Source organism: Coturnix japonica, chromosome 7 (genome assembly GCF_001577835.2).
Source record: "Coturnix japonica isolate 7356 chromosome 7, Coturnix japonica 2.1, whole genome shotgun sequence".
In the NCBI taxonomy this organism is placed as follows: Eukaryota; Metazoa; Chordata; class Aves; order Galliformes; family Phasianidae; genus Coturnix; species Coturnix japonica.
In genome coordinates this window covers 18,990,173-19,010,521 of record NC_029522.1, presented here as the reverse complement: position 1 = coordinate 19,010,521, position 20,349 = coordinate 18,990,173, and the positions used below count along the sequence as shown (strand labels likewise).

The 20,349-nt window shown below is 37.3% G+C and overlaps 1 protein-coding gene across 4 annotated transcripts in view; it reads right to left on the bottom strand.

Moving 5' to 3' along the window:
* Window positions 1-133: 133 nt before the first annotated feature.
* Window positions 134-20,349, bottom strand: part of ZNF148 (zinc finger protein 148) — a 36,563-nt gene continuing 16,347 nt past the window's right edge. For 2 of the 4 annotated variants that reach the window (XM_015868717.2, XM_015868715.2), the window contains exons 3-7: window positions 19,016-19,141; window positions 15,841-15,964; window positions 15,081-15,164; window positions 9,651-9,769; window positions 7,734-9,329 (exon numbers count right to left, since the gene is read on the bottom strand). In XM_015868717.2, the coding sequence (XP_015724203.1) occupies window positions 7,734-9,329; window positions 9,651-9,769; window positions 15,081-15,164; window positions 15,841-15,964; window positions 19,016-19,141 (2,049 nt within the window). Of the gene's footprint in view, window positions 9,330-9,650; window positions 9,770-15,080; window positions 15,165-15,840; window positions 15,965-19,015; window positions 19,142-20,349 lie in introns of all 4 variants that reach the window. The other 2 variants (XM_032445992.1, XM_015868716.2) reach the window with 2 other exon arrangements.

Below are 20,349 nucleotides of genomic sequence, written 5' to 3'. Positions count from 1 at the left end.
CACAACTCAATGGCTGCAGTTACCCCCGTGTGTTCTTACACAACCTGCACCTTCGTGAGCCTCCGTCTGCCTCCACCAGGTCTTGTTTGAGATTCACTAACGTGAAAAATACTGCTAAAAAAGTCTATTCATAAAACAGTATTCTATATTTTTATTTTTTTTTTTTCAAACAGCAAGTGACCACATTTAAAATGCATCATTTGCAAATATAAATTATCAAACTATTAGTTTAATTAAAAATAAAGCGAAAACATAACTTCCCTTAGTATCACAATACATAGGAGGGTATTATAAGCCCCAAATGACTAAGTTAACCATAAGAAAACAACGATGTCAAAAGTGATGGAACTCATTAAGCCACCGAATGAATCAATCAGTCCTAAGGATACAATACCATTCACCGTGATTATGTTAAAAAAGCCATCTTTCATTGCATTACACAGATAAAACAATCCCATCCTTCATGCCACGTTTTGTAAACCATGATATAAATTACACTCACAGTCAAAGGAACAGATCAGAGTAACTCCCAAAATACTTTTAAGTTGCTTTTAGGGCAGAAATAAAAGGCAGAAATAGAATCATTTAAAATATATCAAGTTTAACCAAAACATTTATTTGGTCAAGCCTGCTATCCAAATAGTTTTGTTTCCTGCAAAACTATTCTTGTCTTCTTGAATTATGAAATTTATACGCTTCTCTTACATACTAAACATAAGTCATGTGTCGAGCTACATTAAATCCTTTTACACTTGTATCGCTTTTGCCAGGAGACCCATGCGTGCTTCACATATGTACACACACACACACACACACACACACACTCTTTGTATTGGGGAATTCCTCATCTCCCAGGAATACAGACAGGCTCCCATCCTGCTTTTTGTCATAAAGAATATACAAATTTCATCCTTGCCCGGTTCCTACAAAACCATCTCTTATCTATATACACGCTTCTACCAATGGAATTCAGGTTATCATCTTTCGCCTAATAAGAAACGGACGGAATAGATGCCGTAGGATAAAGAAATGCTGTATAATCATTGAAATAAATCTATTATCCTAAATTCATCTATATGGATTCTTTCTGTTTATTAGTTGAAGTATGAAGAAGGCATTTGGACTTGAGGAAAATAACACTAGGTCAGAAAATGCACCGTAACAGTGTTCCACTGGATACACATCACCAGGTTTTCCAGAGCAGTTTCTTCAGGGTTTGTACCAATCGCTCTGTCTTCAAATCCATCACGTTTCCAGATCCGATTCAGCACAACATCGTATGCCTTCAACATAAAAGGAGGTCGCTTGCTTTACTGAACGCCAAGCTCCCTTTCAGACAGCATTAAAAGAAAGACAAGACTACACAGACAAAGTCCAGTATAATTCATTTCCGACAAGGAAAATCTCAACCCCTCATACTGTTGCAAAATTCCTCCTACTGAAATGCTTTACTACAGTAATAATAAAAAGCATACATTACATATAAAAGATACCAGTGTACTAAAAGTGACAGAAGTGGACTAGCAAATCCTTCAAAGCACATATTATATAAATGACTAGCATTTAAAAACATTTTCTCTTCTATAAAATGTAGGTCATATACATTTATAAACTGGGGTCCGGGGGGGAGAGGTTCTAAAGCAGTGATGACCGCATTCAAATAGCTTCGCTGCTCTGTACAGTCTAATCCCTACTCAATTCAAACTATAAGTTTGACGTTTCGTTTATTTATCAGAATAAACTCACCATCTCATAGCTCATAACTGGAAAAAAATAACACACAACTCAACTGAACACGTGACTTGTAAGTTCACTGTTTAAACTGCATATGAAATACGGAGAGAACTGCTCCTTTCTACCGGAGGGCCCAAGTCTCATCAGTTCAGTATCAGGACTCAAGGACTCCAGATTTAAGCAGAGGAATTGTCAGGAATCAGCACACAAGCAGAATAGTATCTCTCCTCCTTTAGAGACACAGCTATTCGACTTTTGCAGTCTTCCTCCTCTCGCAGAAGTGCAGCCAAGCCATTCCTTTCTGACTCAGAGTGTGCACGGACGAAGCCACGGATCTAAAGGCCGTCCTCTCTCTGACTGAGATTGTGCTGTGTAAACAATGTTACCTACTCCAGCAGGAGGACGTTTGGATTTATATATAAAAAAATGATTAAGAATATTCATTAACTCAAGGCTATCGACTCCCCAAAGGTATTTTTGGAACTTATCCTTATGCTACTCGTCAAGTTAGCACTGCCGTGTATTATTGCTTACAAACAGTACAACATCGTACGCCTTCCAACAGAGCGGTACTGCCATCAGTCCGGATCTATTTACAGCATTTGTTGTTTCTTCTTCAAAACAGGCTATAAAAACATGACATACTTTACAGACAATACAAATTTCCACGTCGGTACTCGATTCAAACAAATGGAATGCATAACAATAATAAACATCATAAAGGAAGACTGACATAAGTCCTTGATTGTCAAGACACATTTATATTTATATATAAACTCTAACTGTGCAGAATCAAAGATTCAATCATAGGTACATCCTCGTTTGATAAATCATATTTACAGCACGATATTGCATAAAAAAATAAAATAATGTTGTTTACACAATATTACCTTTCCATCCATTGGATTAAGGAGAGCAAGAAACAACTCTTAGAAACGTTTGCTTGCCTTTGTGTTTCCTACCAAAAGTTACTATTTTAAAAAGGAAACATAAGGTTCTTTATGCAGAGTAGAGCAAAAGCGACTATAAATGTATTTCCCTGACACAAAGCAATTTCAACTTGAACAAGGGTTGAAGTTTTAACTTAGAGACGACTCTTTCCATTAGCAGTAATACTTTCCTAGTACTCGCCCCTTGCGAAGTGAGCTTCAGCTAAATGCATTACATGCCTAACACAAACATGCATCACCGTAAGTCGAAGGGACTTTCAAAGTTACAAGGCTTCAATCTCCATAAGACAATTAAAACTAGCAGAGAGTAACACGATGAGCTTGCTTCAGTACCAACTACGTAATCTGAAAGTTCACATGCCTGCTGGTACCGACTGCAGAAGCAGATTTCTGCCTATTGGGTTTGTTAAACGTATGCCCTGGAGCATTTGGGTTTTCCCTGCAATTTGTAATGGTATTAAAACAAGCCAACCAAAAAGAATAATTAAAAAAAGAAAAACAAAACCCAAAGCTCCCAAAACCGAGAATATTTAGTTAGCAAATATACATACACAAAGAAATCCAATGCTGCAAAGTTCAGAGTGAATTCAAGCCAAATACTCTGGTTCGTTTCAAACAGTCACTACGTGTGATACATACACCATAAAAACATTCTGAACAAGCATGGAATATCATGTATACGTCCAGGTGGAAAGTTTTCATAGGATAACATGAATGCTTCCAAAAGTTACAGTAGAACCCAAATAATTCGCAGCAATGACTCGGAAACCCTTTAGAAATCACAATTTCGAAAGCAGTGAAGAAGCAGGCAATGAAAGCAAGGATGTCACATCACAAAGGGTATTTTGTTCGTTTATTTTGACAACTGTGATTGAGTTGGCAATGCTTTTTGTACCTCCCAGTATACTGACATAGATTCTGCAGCATACTGGGGTGAAGCAGTACAGTATTACTCATACGAGACTTCGCTACTGTACTTTTTAGAACATCACAGGGAGGTGGGAAGAGAGAGACCATAGGGGACATAGAAACCTATGGGATGCTCTGGTTAGCTGTCAGCGAATTAGCAAGATTTTACTGTACTCCTCAATTAACAATGAAAAGTTCCCTTCATCCAAAAAACAGGCAAGTACAAGAGAAAAATAATGCAAGCGTCAATTCATGCGGATTCTTTCTTGTCCTATTTTCTTCCTGAAACACAATTTTCCTCGAGACAATACTAGGAGACACGAGATCGTTAACAAAATTCCTTTATCTTCCAATTTGTTTATGTATTTTGTAAACCAGTGTACAGCAACGCACATCATTAATCCTTCTCTCTAAACCTCGCCATTGGTGATTAATTCGTTCTCAAATCAAAAGAAAACGTAAATGCTTATTAGGATACCATTACAAGCTGATTCCTTCATCGTCTGTTACGTGAATGGTAAGATATACCAAAGGACTCATGCTAAAAGGGACACTGTCAAGTAATTTAGGTCCAAAATATGGCCTATGAGTATGTGTCTATATATACAGACATATATGTATATATATAGTTTGGTAGTAAACATTACCCATTTCCTCTTTTGTAAAAAAAAATTCCTTGTTGCTCTATGGCGAGGAGAGCCACAAAAGGTTCCCCCTTAACACACACACACCTGCAGCCTGCACGACCCTTCAGAAAGAACCTGTGTTGCTCGCTCTGTGCAATACAAATGTTAACCCCAACTTCTGCTGAGCGACCGAAACACAGCAGTACAAGAACAGAACCAACTGCAAAGTCGCTGCTTTTACAGCCCTTTTGGACATCCACGGGAAACTAACAGAAACCAACACCGACCTGTTCGAAACGAAGGACATGCATCTGTAGCAGATTTAGAAGCAGCAGAATTTTAGCAGTAGAAAATCTTATTAAATAACATAATTATTGACAAAGCACGAGCTTTTACACAGAGCAGTCTCCCAGAGCTACATACAGACTTTTTCCAGAATGAAAGGGCATGCACTCAGGAAATGATAGCAGTGTATTTGGTTAACTCCTCCATCACAGAAAGCTTCAAGCATCGGCAGATCAAGTACTTGAGAATCCTATAGATATTCCCCACAGGCTACACTGGGACTTCACAGCCTGTCCTAAGGCACTGAGGATAGCTGTAATGGCTCATCAGCAGACTGGAGAAGGAACTACGACAGAAGGGATAACATGTTCTCAGATGACTCCCACCTTGCTCTGGGGAAGAGTGAATCCCTTCCCTCCGTACAACAGCCTGCTCACTCACGTACCCAAGCAGAGATTTGTTAAGGGCGAAGATGGCGCAGAGCAACAGCGCTCCCTCCTACTCCTCCATCACTTTCTCACAGCAGAGAATCAGTGCAGTGACTTCCGTTAAATAAAAGTGAGTCAATCTGCTTTGGGAGATTCAGGCTTTTTATTCCTTTTACTTTCCTACCAGACCAGACTAGTGCAGTAATAAACTAGCTGCCCTCCCCCAGACACCCCCCCCTCCCTGCCCCAACACATACTTGGTTTTTCTTTGTTTTTCCTTTTTCTTTTGGCATTTGCTGCTTGTCATATTTATAATAGTGCTAGTTATGGTCACCAACTTGCAACCACGGGACATTAGAACAAAGATGTCAACAACATATTAAGCAGGCAGCACAAGCGAGGATGTCATGGAAATAGAACTATGAGAACAAAACAGGTGTAACAGGAGGTGGCTTCGAGGCTATGGGGGCCATATTTATTACATCTGTGCAAAGCAGAATGGAAAGCCAAACAAACAAACAAAAAGAACCAAAAACCAACCAACTGACCACAAAGGAAGAAAAACAGAGACATGAATCGGGTTGAAAATATTCTTTCCAATAATTCTTGTTTTACATGTAACATTAATAGTCCACAAGAAATTTCCTCTTCTCCCCTGATGCACATTGCTTTTTGTTTTTTAAATTCAGGGCCAAATATTCAGACCAAATTACTGGTAAGTGATAACATGCAGAAACACCTTCCTTACATTAAACACACAAGTCAAAACATGATCTGTTTTCCCGTACAAAAATATTTAGTGAGAATTTTATGCGATCTGTATTTCCTGGCAATGCAGGAAGCAAGCCATGGATTACAAACATGCCTTCTCCCTGAACTGTACCAAGTGAAGTTAGTGCTTTACTAGTGATACCATGAGGGGGAGGGGAAAAAAAAAAAAAGACTGTAAAATCAGGTTCCTATCAAAAAGGAAAAGCAAAATATTGCTACTGTTTCCAGAAGAGGTGGGGACTATTTTGTGCCCTGCTCAAGTCCCTTCAAAAGACAAGATATATTTTATAGCTCCTTGAGATGCAGTATTTTCTCCTACCTGATGGCTTCATCTGAGAAATACCAGCTAGCAATAGTGCTGTAAAAGAATGTTTGCAATCCTATAAAAAAAAATACATATATATATACATACATATATATATATATATATATTCACACACACACGCACACACACACACACGTGTCTGCGTGTGCATGTTTTTCCCTGGTTAATCAGCCTACATTAGGCTTAAACTGCCTTAAACTACCAGACAGTGTCCCTTTAGGGAAGGTGCAATATTATGAACATACAGTTCAAAAATCTGTAAATTGTTAACTTAAACTACACAATAATTATGCTACTCAAATCTTACCACCTTAAAAATGCACACAGAACTACTTATCGTACCATACCGTATACTTCAAGACAAAGTACTATTCAAAAAAACCATATTCGTGGTACAGGGATAAACTTTGTAGTTTATTTATAGGGTGAAATGCAATGAAAACTGATCGCTCATCTATGCTGAGAGATAAATCCCATTGGCTGGCATTACTCAGCGGTTTTGGTTGGTGAAATTTAATGACTTTCTCTAATCAAACTTTAAGTCGATGCATGGAATTTGAATGCCCGCTTCTTCAGCTTGTGGGGATATTCTGATTAATTTAGCGAGCCGAACTGTCATAATTCTAGACAGAGAATTAAGACAGAAGCTCAGGATACCCAATCTCACCGTATAGTGGAAGCAGTAATTGGAGCTGTATGAGATGAAAAGGATGCAACCACATCAAACCCCCAAATCTAGATTTTTTTTTAACTTTTTTTTTTTTTTTTTTTGAGGAATCGAATCTATCAAATAGACTAAGTGCTCTATGTTAATCATGAGTATGTAGGGTAAGGTACAGTTAAGCTTTTAAATCTTGGAATACACAGTTTGTGTAAGCATTATGTAATTGGGAATGTTATCTACAGAATATTGTAACTAAAACTTCAAAACCTTGATACCTGCGTATGAAAAGTCATTAAAAAGTTACATCTAGATTCAGCTGTACAAAGAAACACACATTACTTCAGGAACGAAGTAAATGCATTAGCAGTTACCTATTTGCTTAAAAAACTGGTTAAAGAATTTTAAATCAATTCGACTTTTAAACAGTAGAGTTAGTCTACCAGAATTCATTTTGTCCTCCAAACACAACTCAAGGTAATGGAAAGCAGAAACAAAGGGCATATGATCTAAGATTACTTTTTGAGAGAGGCTGTTTTGCTAGAAAATGCCATCTTTTAAAGCCATATCTGCTTGACTTTGAAACTCGTAGTTTATTCTGTGTGTTTAGTACATGTTGATTCCCTGATGAAGAAAAATGACTACGCTGACAAGCTTGAAAATGACAATGTGAATAGTAGCAGACAATAAGCTGTCTTCCCAAAGCACACGAGGAAACCAGTAAGGAAGCAATCATGGGGGGAAAGTCTTACCTGGGGATTCTGTTTATTTTAAATTTTATAGAAGTTAAAATAATTACTGGATTCAAACAAGTGACTAATAGTCTGCCTTTGATAGGGGCAACGACGTGAGGCAGATCAATTACTGGTTACTAACCAGGAAAAAGAAAATAAAAAATAAAAAGCAGTTATTGGTCTTGCTAATATCAGCTTACTTTTGTTTTAACATAGCGCTCTTAAAAGCTGTACAGAACTCCATCTTACATAGAGCAACCCCCTTTTGACAAATGTGTTCTAAAGTGCCAGTATTATTTACAAAGATTTCTTAGCCAAAAGTCTGGCCTGTTGTGGCATCGGGTGAAGAAGTCATCCCAGCTCTGCTGTCATTTACATTCACCAAGGGAAATTCTGGGAAGTCAGCACTTGTCCCTGGTCCCCGAAGGTTCACCTGTCCATTGGCAGTGCTAAATTGAGATGATATTCCAGCTCTCGCCCCATGGTACTGAGCTCTGAAGGGCTGCTCAAAGGAGCTAATTTGATATGCTTGATGAACAGGCTGCGCCTCTGCTTTCTTCTGAGAAGTTACTTGTTCCAAGAAGTCCTGTGTAGAGGAGGAGGAAGAATGATTTGCCTCGTCACCTGAAAATGGAAAAGGGTGCTGCGAATCACCAACCATTAGTCCAAAATGAGACTTGTCTGGAGTTGTTCTTAATGGAGAGTTCATTCCCGAGCGAAAGCTGTTGACGGGTATAGATGTGTAGACCTGCTTCTCTATGGAAGGAAATGCTGGCTGGGTTGTAAGAGTCTGGTTATCAGTCACAAAATTAAGGCTTGGGTTGTTCAAATAGGCATCATTTTGGCTAGTTCTGTCCAAAGCTTGCTGTAAAAACTTTGAGTATTCCTGTAACATACTAGCTTTATCTGATGAGGAAGCTTGAGAGCTGGTTCCGACTGTCTCGGATTGGGTGACCTCAGATACTTCAGAAGAATTGATTGATATACTGGAGGTCACCTCAGTGTCAGCCACACTGAAGGAGATCTCATGTTGTCCATTAGCCTTGTGTGAATAATGATCTAACAGAGTTTGTAGTACCTCATCTGGAATGACATTTTTGTCATGGCTGCCTTTAATTTCAACATTCAGTGCCTGTGTGTCTAATATTGAAGCTGTAGCAGTTTCATCAATGACGCTTGCCACAGCTGCCTGTGTTACAGAAGGCTGAGATGCTATGGTACTTACATTCAAGGCATATTCTCTACTGTTGTTACTAGCTGCTTGTAGATACCTCTTTTTCTTTAAAAACTGCATTGCATCATCATAGTTAGTGCTGCTGTGTACAGGTTTACTGGGCCCTTCTTGTAACGTGTCAACTTGATCAATGTCAGCATTACCTTCAGAGTCCAGTAAACTTTGTTTATCCACAAGATCAAAGGTATACTTTGAAACCTTGCTGTCTTCATACGTAGATAAAGGTGAAATGCTTTGACTTTGCTCAAGTGGCTGTTTAAGACTCCTCTTGCTGTTAACTTTCTTGAGAACGAGCTTGGGTGGGTGTATTTCTCCAGAATTTGCTTCTTCTAAGTGTGACCCGCTGACAGAAGAATGTGGCATCTCAACAGCATATTCTGCTACCATATATTCATCTTTTACTTTCGTACTAGCAGAATACAAAGGCAAATAGTCATTTTTGTCCTTCTTCTGTTCTGATTTATCCGTACTGTCCTTATCTCCAGATTTTGTTTTCTCTGTTTTCTGCCTTTTCTTCTTTGGCAAGGAGCTGTCTTTCATAGGCGTAGAGAAACCAGAATCTTCCTCCGATGGCAAAAAGCCAACTTTGGTGGCACTTCTGTTGGGTTTCTTGTCACGGTTCTCATGGCACATACGTTTATGTTTCAGCACACGATCAGTCCTGGAGAAATACTGCAGAATATATATTTTTGTAATTAGACAAAAATAGGTACATCATCGCTAAGAAACAAATTCTAACAACTTTACTCGTAGGCTGCCCCATTTCATTAATTTCAAAAGAAGTGTCAAACAACTTTGTATACGTCAATAGTCAACTTCAGACAGTTGCGACTGCTTCACCTAGGCACCAAGACAGCTCACTGTAACTTAAAAATAACATTATTTTATGTATGTACAGGACTACAGCAGCTGGAGAAATTCCCACGTGTACTGCTTGGGAACTGGCAAGTATTTTATGTTTTAACTGTGAAACATTTGACTACACCATCTTACCTGCAAACAATACTCGCACTGGTAAGGCTTCTCTCCACTGTGAGTTCTTTTGTGCCTTTCCATGTGATACTTCTGAATAAACCTCATACCACATTCATCACAACGAAATGGCTTCTCACCTGATAAAAAACACGTAGCAACATTAATCTAAAAAAAAAAACCACACCATCAATGTTCTTCCACACAATTACCAGGACAAATATTACATTCTCAATTAGTAGTAATAAAGAAGAAGACTTAGTCTGTTGCTATTGTAAAAGAGTATGGGGCTTGCTCACATTTCTCTCAGCACTGAAGCTGAGGCTTCAAATTTCATATAAATATTTACAGAAAAAAAAACTACAACACTTTTAAAATTCTCTTCTCCCTCTTTCTAATGTCGATGGACATCTGCCTTGAACCTAACAAATGAAGAACAACAAAGATAACCCTCCTAAATCTTGCCACATAGTCTCAAGGCAGAGGGTTATACAGAAACACTTTAATTCTCTCACCATCTCATTTAACTCAATCCCATCCTTTCTAGACCACTTATGTATTTTCAAGCTTTCAGTTTAGTAGTTTTGAAGGATACTTGCTATTTTCTCTTTTTTTCTTTCCCCTTATCTGTATGTGAAATAGAAATAACTATCTTGATTCCAGCAATATGCAGATTATTTCTATTTTTCTGAAGAATTTTATTCTTAAAAACTGTACTTAAATTGTATATGATTCAGAATATACTGTATATAACATGACAACTCCTAATTAGTAACATTATAGTAATTCTGATAAATTTTACTTTGTTACTGTCTATTTTCTTTTTAGAATAGAGAAATTTAGCCACATCCTTCTATAAATGGAAATACAGTAGATATGACTGCACTTAAAATAAGATGCCAGTATTTATAGAAAGCAGAATGGAAAATAGCTGCATCACCCACACATTTGCTCCATGTCAGATCATTAATGTCCCCGGTTTTAACCTTCTTAATTCTAAGCAACTGCAATTTTTCTCTCTCTGTAAGCCTACCTCCAATTTCAAGTTATTAATTCCTACCTCACAATGTGGTTTCTCAACCTTTTCTAAATGAAATAATTCCTATTTATTCTCCCTTAAACCAAATTATCTCCCCACCTAAGATCTCTCAGTAACCACCCATTCTTTTTCTGCTGGCTCACAACCTCAGCATCTTCACTCTTCTTTCACATTCAACAGGTGAGCAGCTTTTCCCATTCCTTGCTTGTTAATAACCACCATACAATTTTGTTTTTCACAGCACCTATCATGTATCCCTCAATGGAACCATCTATAAGCAAATCCTCCTCTCCGGTCTTCTCTTTCATTTTCAAACTCCATCTTCACTTTTCCTGTCCTGTTCTCTTCATCTGTTAGGTGAACCTACTACTATGGTGTTTTTGGGTGCTTTCTTCTCTACTATTCCACCTTATGTTCCTTTTAAACCCTTTTAAGCCCTTTGAACAACCTTCGTTACGCTGAGTTACCTTTCGACCTCTTAAAGCTTCAGTGGCACACTTACCTTCAGCCTCACACCCACCTCAGGAAGGGAGTGGTCCCAGAATCCCTAACATTTACCTACTCAATCTGGCTATTCACTCGCAAAAGACTAACTGCTCTGTCTCCCATCCAAGGTGCAAATTGGGTTAAAAAGGGATTTCAGTTGTTTCCTTGCAGAGCACTCCCACACCAATGGCAAGACGGCAGAAGCAAACCTCTGCCAGACCTTGTACCACAGCAACATGGCTTCCAAATTTGTGGTGCGGAAAAGGAGCAGATTGTGAGAGTTATTTTGGAGACTTAGAAGGTATATGAAAAAGGCACTGCTGGCCACACCTCCGTAAGAACAAAAATCTGGGGACGCTGCACAGAAAATTATACCTCCCAGCTGAATTCCAGAACAGCCTGGAAAGTAAAATCAAGAAACGCTTTGTGGAAGTGATACCATACTTAATTCTTGCTTTAATCTTCACGATGAAGATATAATATTAGAAAAAGATTTAAAATGAATATAAAGATATACTTCCTGTACTACTCTTTTCTTAGCAGAAGCCAGAAACTTCAGACGCCCTCTGAAATGTGGTTTTACTTTTAATACAAGATAAATTGGAAATGGAGATCATTAATAATAACCTTTTGGTAGCACAGGGAGAACCCAAAACTTGTATTTCTGAAACAAGTGAGTGGGAAAGATTCAGATGTAGAAAAAATGTTTAAAAAAAAAACCAAACCAAACTATGTGCATTGTTTACAAAAATGGTCTATATTTTGTGTCTACATTGGAAATGTGTTAAAACTGAATGTTAGAGCTTTTGGTAAAGCGTGGCTCTGAATACTGTATAAAGTCTCTTAACAATTAGAGCAGCAAATCTCCAGGGCAGTTTAAAATCTAAACAGGCAAAATACTGATAATAAAATATGAAAGAAGGCAATAGAAAGCATCACAATGGAATAAGAAGGCATTTGGATGATTAACCCCAGTGTTGCCTTTCTTTTTGTTAATGCCATCTCATCTTCTGTGTTGAAAATGGAGAGTAGGGTGGGTTACAGAATTATGACACATGAATGCACGAGTAGAGAAGGTATACAGAAATATTTCCCAGCAAAAATAAAGGAGACGTTTGGGAAAAAAAACAAAAAAACAGAAAACAACACAAACATTTGATATCTTCATGAGCCCAATAAGCTCAAAAGATGAAATAATCTGTGTACCAAGGACTGTTCTTTTTCTTCTAACTGAGACAGCAATTTGCTGCATCACTAGCAGCAAGGTTAGCAGCAAAACTCTAGCACTGCAGCCCCCTTCTTCATCCAATTGTTTCTAGGAAGTGAATTTTGTATTAATGTAATGTCTGCTTTTAGATGCAACTACTTAATTATTTACACAGAATAAGGCTGTTCATTGATTGCTTCCTACCTCCATCATAACGTTTCATTTGACTGAATTCAAATTACCCCAGAACTAGCAGGAGCACCTGTAAATTCAGGCCTTGTAAGAGACATCAAATGGGGCTTCTAAGTGTAACCCCCAATCCCTGATTATCTTAAAATAATGAACGTGAAAATTCGATAAACGCCTTTTAAAAAAAAAATCTGTTGTTCATCAGTGTTTTGAGCACAGCACAAGAACTGGTGCTGAAAAACAACCACTCATGGGAATAAAAATGCAAAATAAGTATATATACAAAAGAATATTGAAGGCATATTTCTTAAGGAAATTACTTATGAGTATTACAAAGAGAGCTTTCCTTTACCTCCACCAAAGCAAAAACACAGGCCCACCACTCGCCTCACTGTCACATCAACTAACTGAAAATGCCCCTTTTCTGCTTTCCTGGATGGGTTCAGTTATGCAGCTCTGCACAACACAGTAACACCACACAAACAGCTATGGCCCCACTGTGAATATTGTCGTACAGGAGTGAAAACACAGATGGGTATGCAGAATGACAATTAGCCATGCTACGACTGGGCCAAGCCCTCAAACACAACACTGGGCAAATATTTACTAACTAAATGAAACTGAAAAAGACCCTCCCCCCCCCCCTCTTTCTCCCCCCTTTCTTTTAATTGGGAGGGAGGGGGTGATGAGAGAGGGGGGGGGAGTTACTAAAAAGAAAAAAAATAACAAATCGGTGTTGTTGGTTATTTTTATTTATACAAGTCCTGTGACATCCAGTAGCTAACACTAAAAATGTGAGATGATTGCCTACTGGAAACTAGCTCAATAAAATGAAAGTGACCCTCCTGGAAGCTGGGTCTTTAGTGATTTCTCCTAAGCATTTACTACTTGTCATCTAGGAAAACACCCACAATTCAGCCATTCAGACACAACCATCATTTTTAATTTTCCCAAACTATACCTCAAGATGCTGAGGAAAAGAGAAAAACAGTTATCTAAAGATTAAGATAACGATATAGTTAATTTGTTAAATGGCTGCTTTCTCTCTGCTAAGCAAAAAAATGGTGTATGCGAGAGCTAGACAAAAAACCAACCGCCCCACCACCATGCCCAACCCTCCCTCCAAAGCTTACAGTCAAGGCAGCAAAACTGTCATTAGAGCTAGAAACTGAATTTCAAAAGATAATCAAATTCAGTTACAAAATATCTGCAGTCAAGCGTTAATTAACTACATTGCCCAGACTTGCATTTTCAAAGCCACGTACAGGGAATAATCATCATGAAAAAAAAAATCTGAAAAATGTGGGGGAAAAAAAGACCCTACACCATCTTTTCTTTTGGGGTGGGAGGCAAATAGACAGACAAATGAGAATGAATGAGCATTCTTTTTCAAGAATAATATCTACACAAAGTGAAGGCAGCATGGTTCACCAATTTAGAGCCAGAGGAAAGACTATGAACAGAACAAAGACACCAGACAGAAGAATGGAGGACTCTTCTGTGGCTGACTGGCTGAAGGAAACCTACTTGGTCCGTACTCGTGGCACCTTAGGATACAAAAATCCCATAAACAACAGGGCATTTGTGCATGTAACTCCCTGTACACTGCTCTGAAAATTCATTTTGCAGAGAATTTTCTCCCTCTCAACTCACACACATGCACACACTGCACTGCGTGTTAGTAGCTTTCATATCCACTTAAATGCTACAGCCAAGAAACACTGTGCGCATTCACCAGCTCTGCTTTTCTGTAAAAGAGGCTGAGAAGTTGGCATCTAGTCCAAAGGGACCATATTACAAAATATTTAAAGAGGGATTGAAAGGCCATGCACCAAAATGCCAAAAACCCAACGAAGCCAAACCTGTTAAAGAATGTGGTTTTGTGCAGTGCAACAAAATAATAATAATTAAAAAAAATAATAAGAAGAAGTGTATAAACTTTAACTCTCTTTGGCTTAAAACTCTGGGCCTTGTTTGACCTACATTGTGTATTTTTAAACTAAGGCTCTTATTTTTAGAACAGTTCTGAATTAAACCTTTCAAAAAAGAATTAAAAGAAAAAAAAAAAATGCTAAAAGCAAAGCTGACTCTAATACCTTTGGGGTTGGGCATTTTGGCCATTTTAGTCCTGGCACTTATCCACTGAGTTCCAAACGAAAATTTAAAGGAAAAAAAATAATCTACTAAAAAGTGATTTGGAAATCCAAATTAACTTGATACAACAAAAGAAACAACTTCTTACCAAACCTTGACTTTTATGAAAGCACAAATTCCAAGATTTATCACTCTGGGATTATTTATAGACTTTCGGAATTGCCTATCAGAGTTTATACTCACTTTACAGCCAAAGAAAAGTGGAGCAAGTCAAAAGCACAAAGCTAATTTATTTTCTAACGTTTTATAACATTCGTTAAGTCAAACCAAACTATAACGAGGGCTTTAGGCTGCATACTTCTTAGGAGAAACCTTGCCTGAGTGGGGAAACAGTTTTTAAGCACGCCAGTAAAGATACTCAAGGCACTATACTCACCAGTATGAATCTTCTCATGCCTCTGTAGCAGGTACTTCTGTATGAAACGCATGTCGCACTGACTGCACTGAAATGGTTTTTCACCTTGAACAATATAATTCCACATCCATAAGTTAATAACTACACACTGTTGTTTCTGATAACTATTTTTTGAGGAATATTAAAATCTCTATTAAAAAAAATAAACCAGCATCTGAGCAAATTCCAAAAATACTCTAGTACCAAAAAAAACATTAGCCTTACTACGTATGTGAACTCCAGAATGCTTTCCATGATCCTAAGATTCACATTAAGTCTAGCATGGAAGAGTGATCTGAAATGGCTTTAATTTCCTCATGAACAAGATCAATCGTGATGCTGGCATAAGACTGCATTCAGGGTACTGGCAAGCTATTATAATGGTAAGTACCTTTTTCACTTCTCCGAACCAGAGAGATACCTCATCAGGCAAATAAGCAGCCGGAACACATTTTACAAAGGGGTCAATTTTGGCACTTAGGCTACAAGTCAACCCATTACTTTCTGATAAAGAAAGAAAAGAAACCTTGTAAACAGTTAGGTCTTCAGTTTATTAAACATTTGCTGTTTTTTCTTTCCCCCTGGCATTCTTTTGACACTTTGGTGCATGGAATCTCTAAGCTTAGATGCCAAGTTAGCTACAGTCTTAAATGTGAAATTCGCATAGAGCTGAAAACATTTTTAACATAAGTAAACAAGTCTTTATATAGTAGAAAAAAACAAATTTGAAGTCAAGCAGTACCTGTATGAATGAAGACATGTCTCTGTAAATGGTAGTTGGTTCTAAAGGCAGCATTGCAATGCTCACAAACATGAGATTTGTGGGTTTTCAGACCAAGTGATCCATCCTCATTTATTGTAAGGATCTATTTTAAAAAGAGTAAAATTTGTTCTCACACTACCCTCTAAAGTTGTCTTATTAACTACAAAAAAAAAAAAAAAAAAAAAAAAATAATTTTTTTTTTTGATGCAGAAAATGCTGATTTTTTTCAGGTAAAACAATACTAATTGCTATAAAGCTACGTGACAGGCTTTCAGCTTACATTCCCAATTGCAGTCCCATCCAACTGGTGTCTCATTGTACATTAAGACAGGACGGAGGCAAAAGCAGCTCATGGAAAATCACCTTAGAGTTTCCCTATGCACAGTTGAGTCATTTTAGATGCTACTGTTTACTTTGCCCGTCCGTTGGAAAGGATGCAAAGTAACCAAACCACCTCTGGGCACCGAACCATGGATCGTCATGTTTTAAAGCAAAAATTTATATTCTTTTTTTTTTTTTTTTTTTTTTTAATCACGATTGCAATTTGCAAAGAGACATATAAATTACGTAGGATAGACATATAAATTGCCTACATCTGCATAACAACTGCGATCTCGGAGACAACATTGTATTTTAAAAACCAAACCCCCAAAGCCAAACAACCAAGACAATAGTATTATCCTTCAGCCAAGTTTTTCACTCAGTAAAATATGGCTCACTCGATATACACGTTAGAACATCTTTGACAAATTCAGTTTTCCACACTCATTGCTTTGGAGTCAAAGCAGCTATTTTCATTTAAGGTTGGAAAAATGAACTGGAATAAAAAATATTTCCACCATATCTATCTCATTTGATAAAGCTCATTATAGGTTTTTCTCTTAATTTGTCAAAAAGAATAGGGAAGAAAAAAAAAAACCCAAACCCAAACCCTCTACTATCTCTGGCAAGAGCTGAAGACAACCAGTAGATACATTACGTTTCCAAAAGGCTTATTTAACTGGAAATAGAACTATAAAGAAGCACTTAAGAAACCTTCAGTAAAAGAGTTTAGTCCCTTGTTATTAAAAAATAAAATAAAATAAAAGTCTGCTGGGGAAAGACATCTACATTTTGATTAGTTATGACGTTTAAGGTTTTATGATAATGATAATGATGATCAAGGGAGTCAGAACAAGTGAAATAATCTCTCTGCAACAGTAGCAAATGCTGTAGGTTCTACTTAAAGCAATTTTTAGTTTTGCTGCATCCGAATTCAGCAAAAGGCAAAGCTAACAAATTCTTGTGCATTCACTCTGAAGGACAAGCACATTCATACGTGTGGAGGAGTGGGATGTTACGGCTCCAGCAAGCCTCTAATACAGACAGATAGAAAAACTCTGCTCTGCAACAGCGCTCAACTAATGAAAGGCTGAGTGATTAAATCGGAGTAAATTTAAATACCTCTTAGGATTTCTTTTTGCATATTGAAAGATTTTAAATAATCACGCAGAAAATCCACTTAATTTCACAATTTCGCTAACCCTGGGCTTTTCTACTGCATCCATTCATTAAATCAAGTACGTTATCTTTGCCAGTGCTGTTTTCATAATAAAAGTAACAAAAATGTGTAAATGTCCGTATGCATGTGTATGTGTGTATGTGTGCATGCATGTGTGTGCATGGAAGGGGGACAAGAAGACAGGATTCATAAAGCAACTGACTTTTTATGCATATGATGACTACATTGATATACAATGTAAACTGTTTCCATGTATTAATTGACTTCCATTTGTAAAAGTCCCAGCTGCTGTTTGGATAGAAAAAAATCAATCCATTACTGGGAATGCTAACTTCAGCTGGAGTAGATTCTCACCTACATCAGTCCTTTAGCTTCTTTCTGCCATTCTACTTTGACAAGCTTTAAAAAAAAGGGGAAGAGAGATTGAAAAAAACAAACAAACAAACAAACAAAAAAAAAACCCAAGAAAAAAAAAACCAACAAAAAAAAAACTTTTTAGCAATTCTCCTGATCATTTTTCAATCTTTTGTTATCCCAAAAGAATGACATTGACAGATTGGAAGATAAAAAGGAAGCATGCAAGTACGTGCCTGTAGAAAGAGGGACACATGCCTCTTCTACCTTGCAGTGTTTCCATGGAAGTGATCTTTGGAGGGCATTCAACCTAGATCTCCTTTTTCTACCAAAGGGACAAACATCCTGATGCAAAGGATTTGGAACTCGCTTCCACACCCAATCTGAAACAATCTGTCAACTTTACGAGTATACTACAAACATCACCACATTCGATGGTGCTTTGAAGAGGACTCGTGGGTCCCCAGCAGGAATTTTTCTTGGCGCTAGGTTGAGTTTTCCTTCTATGGGTACACAGCCTAGGTTAATTTCAGAGTAGGCTTATTTAATGCTTCTGTGTGACCTCATTTTTGCCTTTCAGAGCATCTAGCAGAGATTCTACTTTAAATACAAAGAGTGATTTGGAGAGTTACTAGAAGGTCTAACGCTGCTACCTCATGAGGTGAAATGACTGTTTTTATCTGAAGTGGCTCTCAGAAGAAAACCTGTATTTTCAGACATACAGGGACACATACTCTTCATGAATGGATCTACAAAACAATTTCTGAAGTAACAAACCAGCAGCTCTCATAAGAATCTTTTCGATATAAATAAATGCATATATGAAAATGATTATGACCACAGAAATATCGCCTATGGTAGATTATTTTTTGTAGATTAGTCAACTTTTTAGAGTTTTCCAAACTACCATTTTAGATTTCTTTTTAAAAACTTTTCACTATGCGTAAAGCATATGAAATTATAAGGCTCAAAGAAAAGCACAACTAGTGTTAGACTGACAAAGAGTAACGATTTATAGGTTGTCTACAAAGTTACTGACTCGTAATTTTAAAAAAAATATTTGGAGAGAACTCCCTGGAGAGACAGATATTAAAATACGTCAAGTGGCTAAAAAGAGTTCAAAGAAAAACACTGACATTTCAGGTTTTGTTTGGGGTCTCTAGTAGACTTCAGACCTGCATCTTTACTGAGCAAACAAACAATTTCCAGCCTAACTACTTCAAATGCTAATGAAATTAGTCATAGTAAACCAAATCTTTAGGTTCTTTTAATCTTGGTTTTGCCAAATCAATGTCTTACTTTTGCTGGTGAACGCTGTTTTCTTTTCTTCTTTTTCTGCAAATCTACTGGCTCTCGTATTTGTTTTTTGTCTCGTTTCTGTTGTTCAGATGCATCAGTAAAGGTAATTTCTTGCTTTACACTGATCTGTTAAGATACCAAGTGCCAGTTTCAGGTAAGGTTCTCACTACAGAAAAGCAATTTTTCAATTTTAGAAGATGACAAACTGCTGAAACAGAAAACCTTTTTCTAAAGGGAATTATCTTGTGGCTTCATTCTTTCAGAAATTTAAGTGAAAGGAATAATAAATATCTAAGTAAAAAGGGCATAGTTATTTTTACAGTGACATTTTGATGTATCCTTTCATTCATCTCCCAAAGTCTTTTTTTCCTCCTGATCTGCGGTGATTTTGAGATCAATCTTTATGTTAAAATCACTTCCATCTGTAAAACCATTCAGCTTTTCACACCTATTTTACTTTAGTCTGCGTACTGTCAATGCAAGATTTAACTAAATATTTTATTATATATTTAAGACATAAAGAAAACAAAAATATTGCATACAAAGGGTTTGGTGTTGTTTTTTTGGTTCTGTTTTCCAAAAAGCATTTCTCGAGGTAAACTTTAATGAAGAGCAAGATACTCTCACGTTTTTCTAACAGCTGAGCTGCCTGATCTCCAGCTAACAGAGTAGTGTTTTAACAACGCTACCTTTCTAAGGATTATTCTTCGTATATAAGGCTATCTACTTTTAAGGTCCTTGCAATTATCCCTTATGTTTGACGGGTAACAGTGATGATGTGCTGCTTTACAGACAGATGCTCTGCTTTCAAAAGGAAGTCATCTGTATTCGCTCTGGGAATGATGAGGTACGGCTTCTGTTAGATATCGAGGAGGGGCATATTTATGGTCATGTATGAAGTGTCACAGTCCAACCTGCAGTGTGAATGCAATTGCTAAGCGTCCACATGCTTGGAAAACATATAAGAAAATGCTTCCTATATCAAAAGAAACTAAACAGTACTACCAACAGCATAAACAGTATGCACCTTTTCGTAATGCTATTTATTCTAGCCTATCGTTACTCTGGAACATTAAATATATTAAGAAGAGCACATTTTAACTCGCTAATTCTACGGTAACAGCATGATTATAAAATATTTATAAAACAGATACTTGAAGATGACACTTAATTGGGAAAAACTGTCCACGGACAGAGGCAAACGATGTTTTTGTAAACAGCATCTATTCATAAATATTTTGATAATCAAAATCCAAACAAGCAATTAATAGATTCTTGCCAGAGTAGGATAAGACTACCAGATCAAGTTCCCTAGTAAATTCTCCAATATTTCA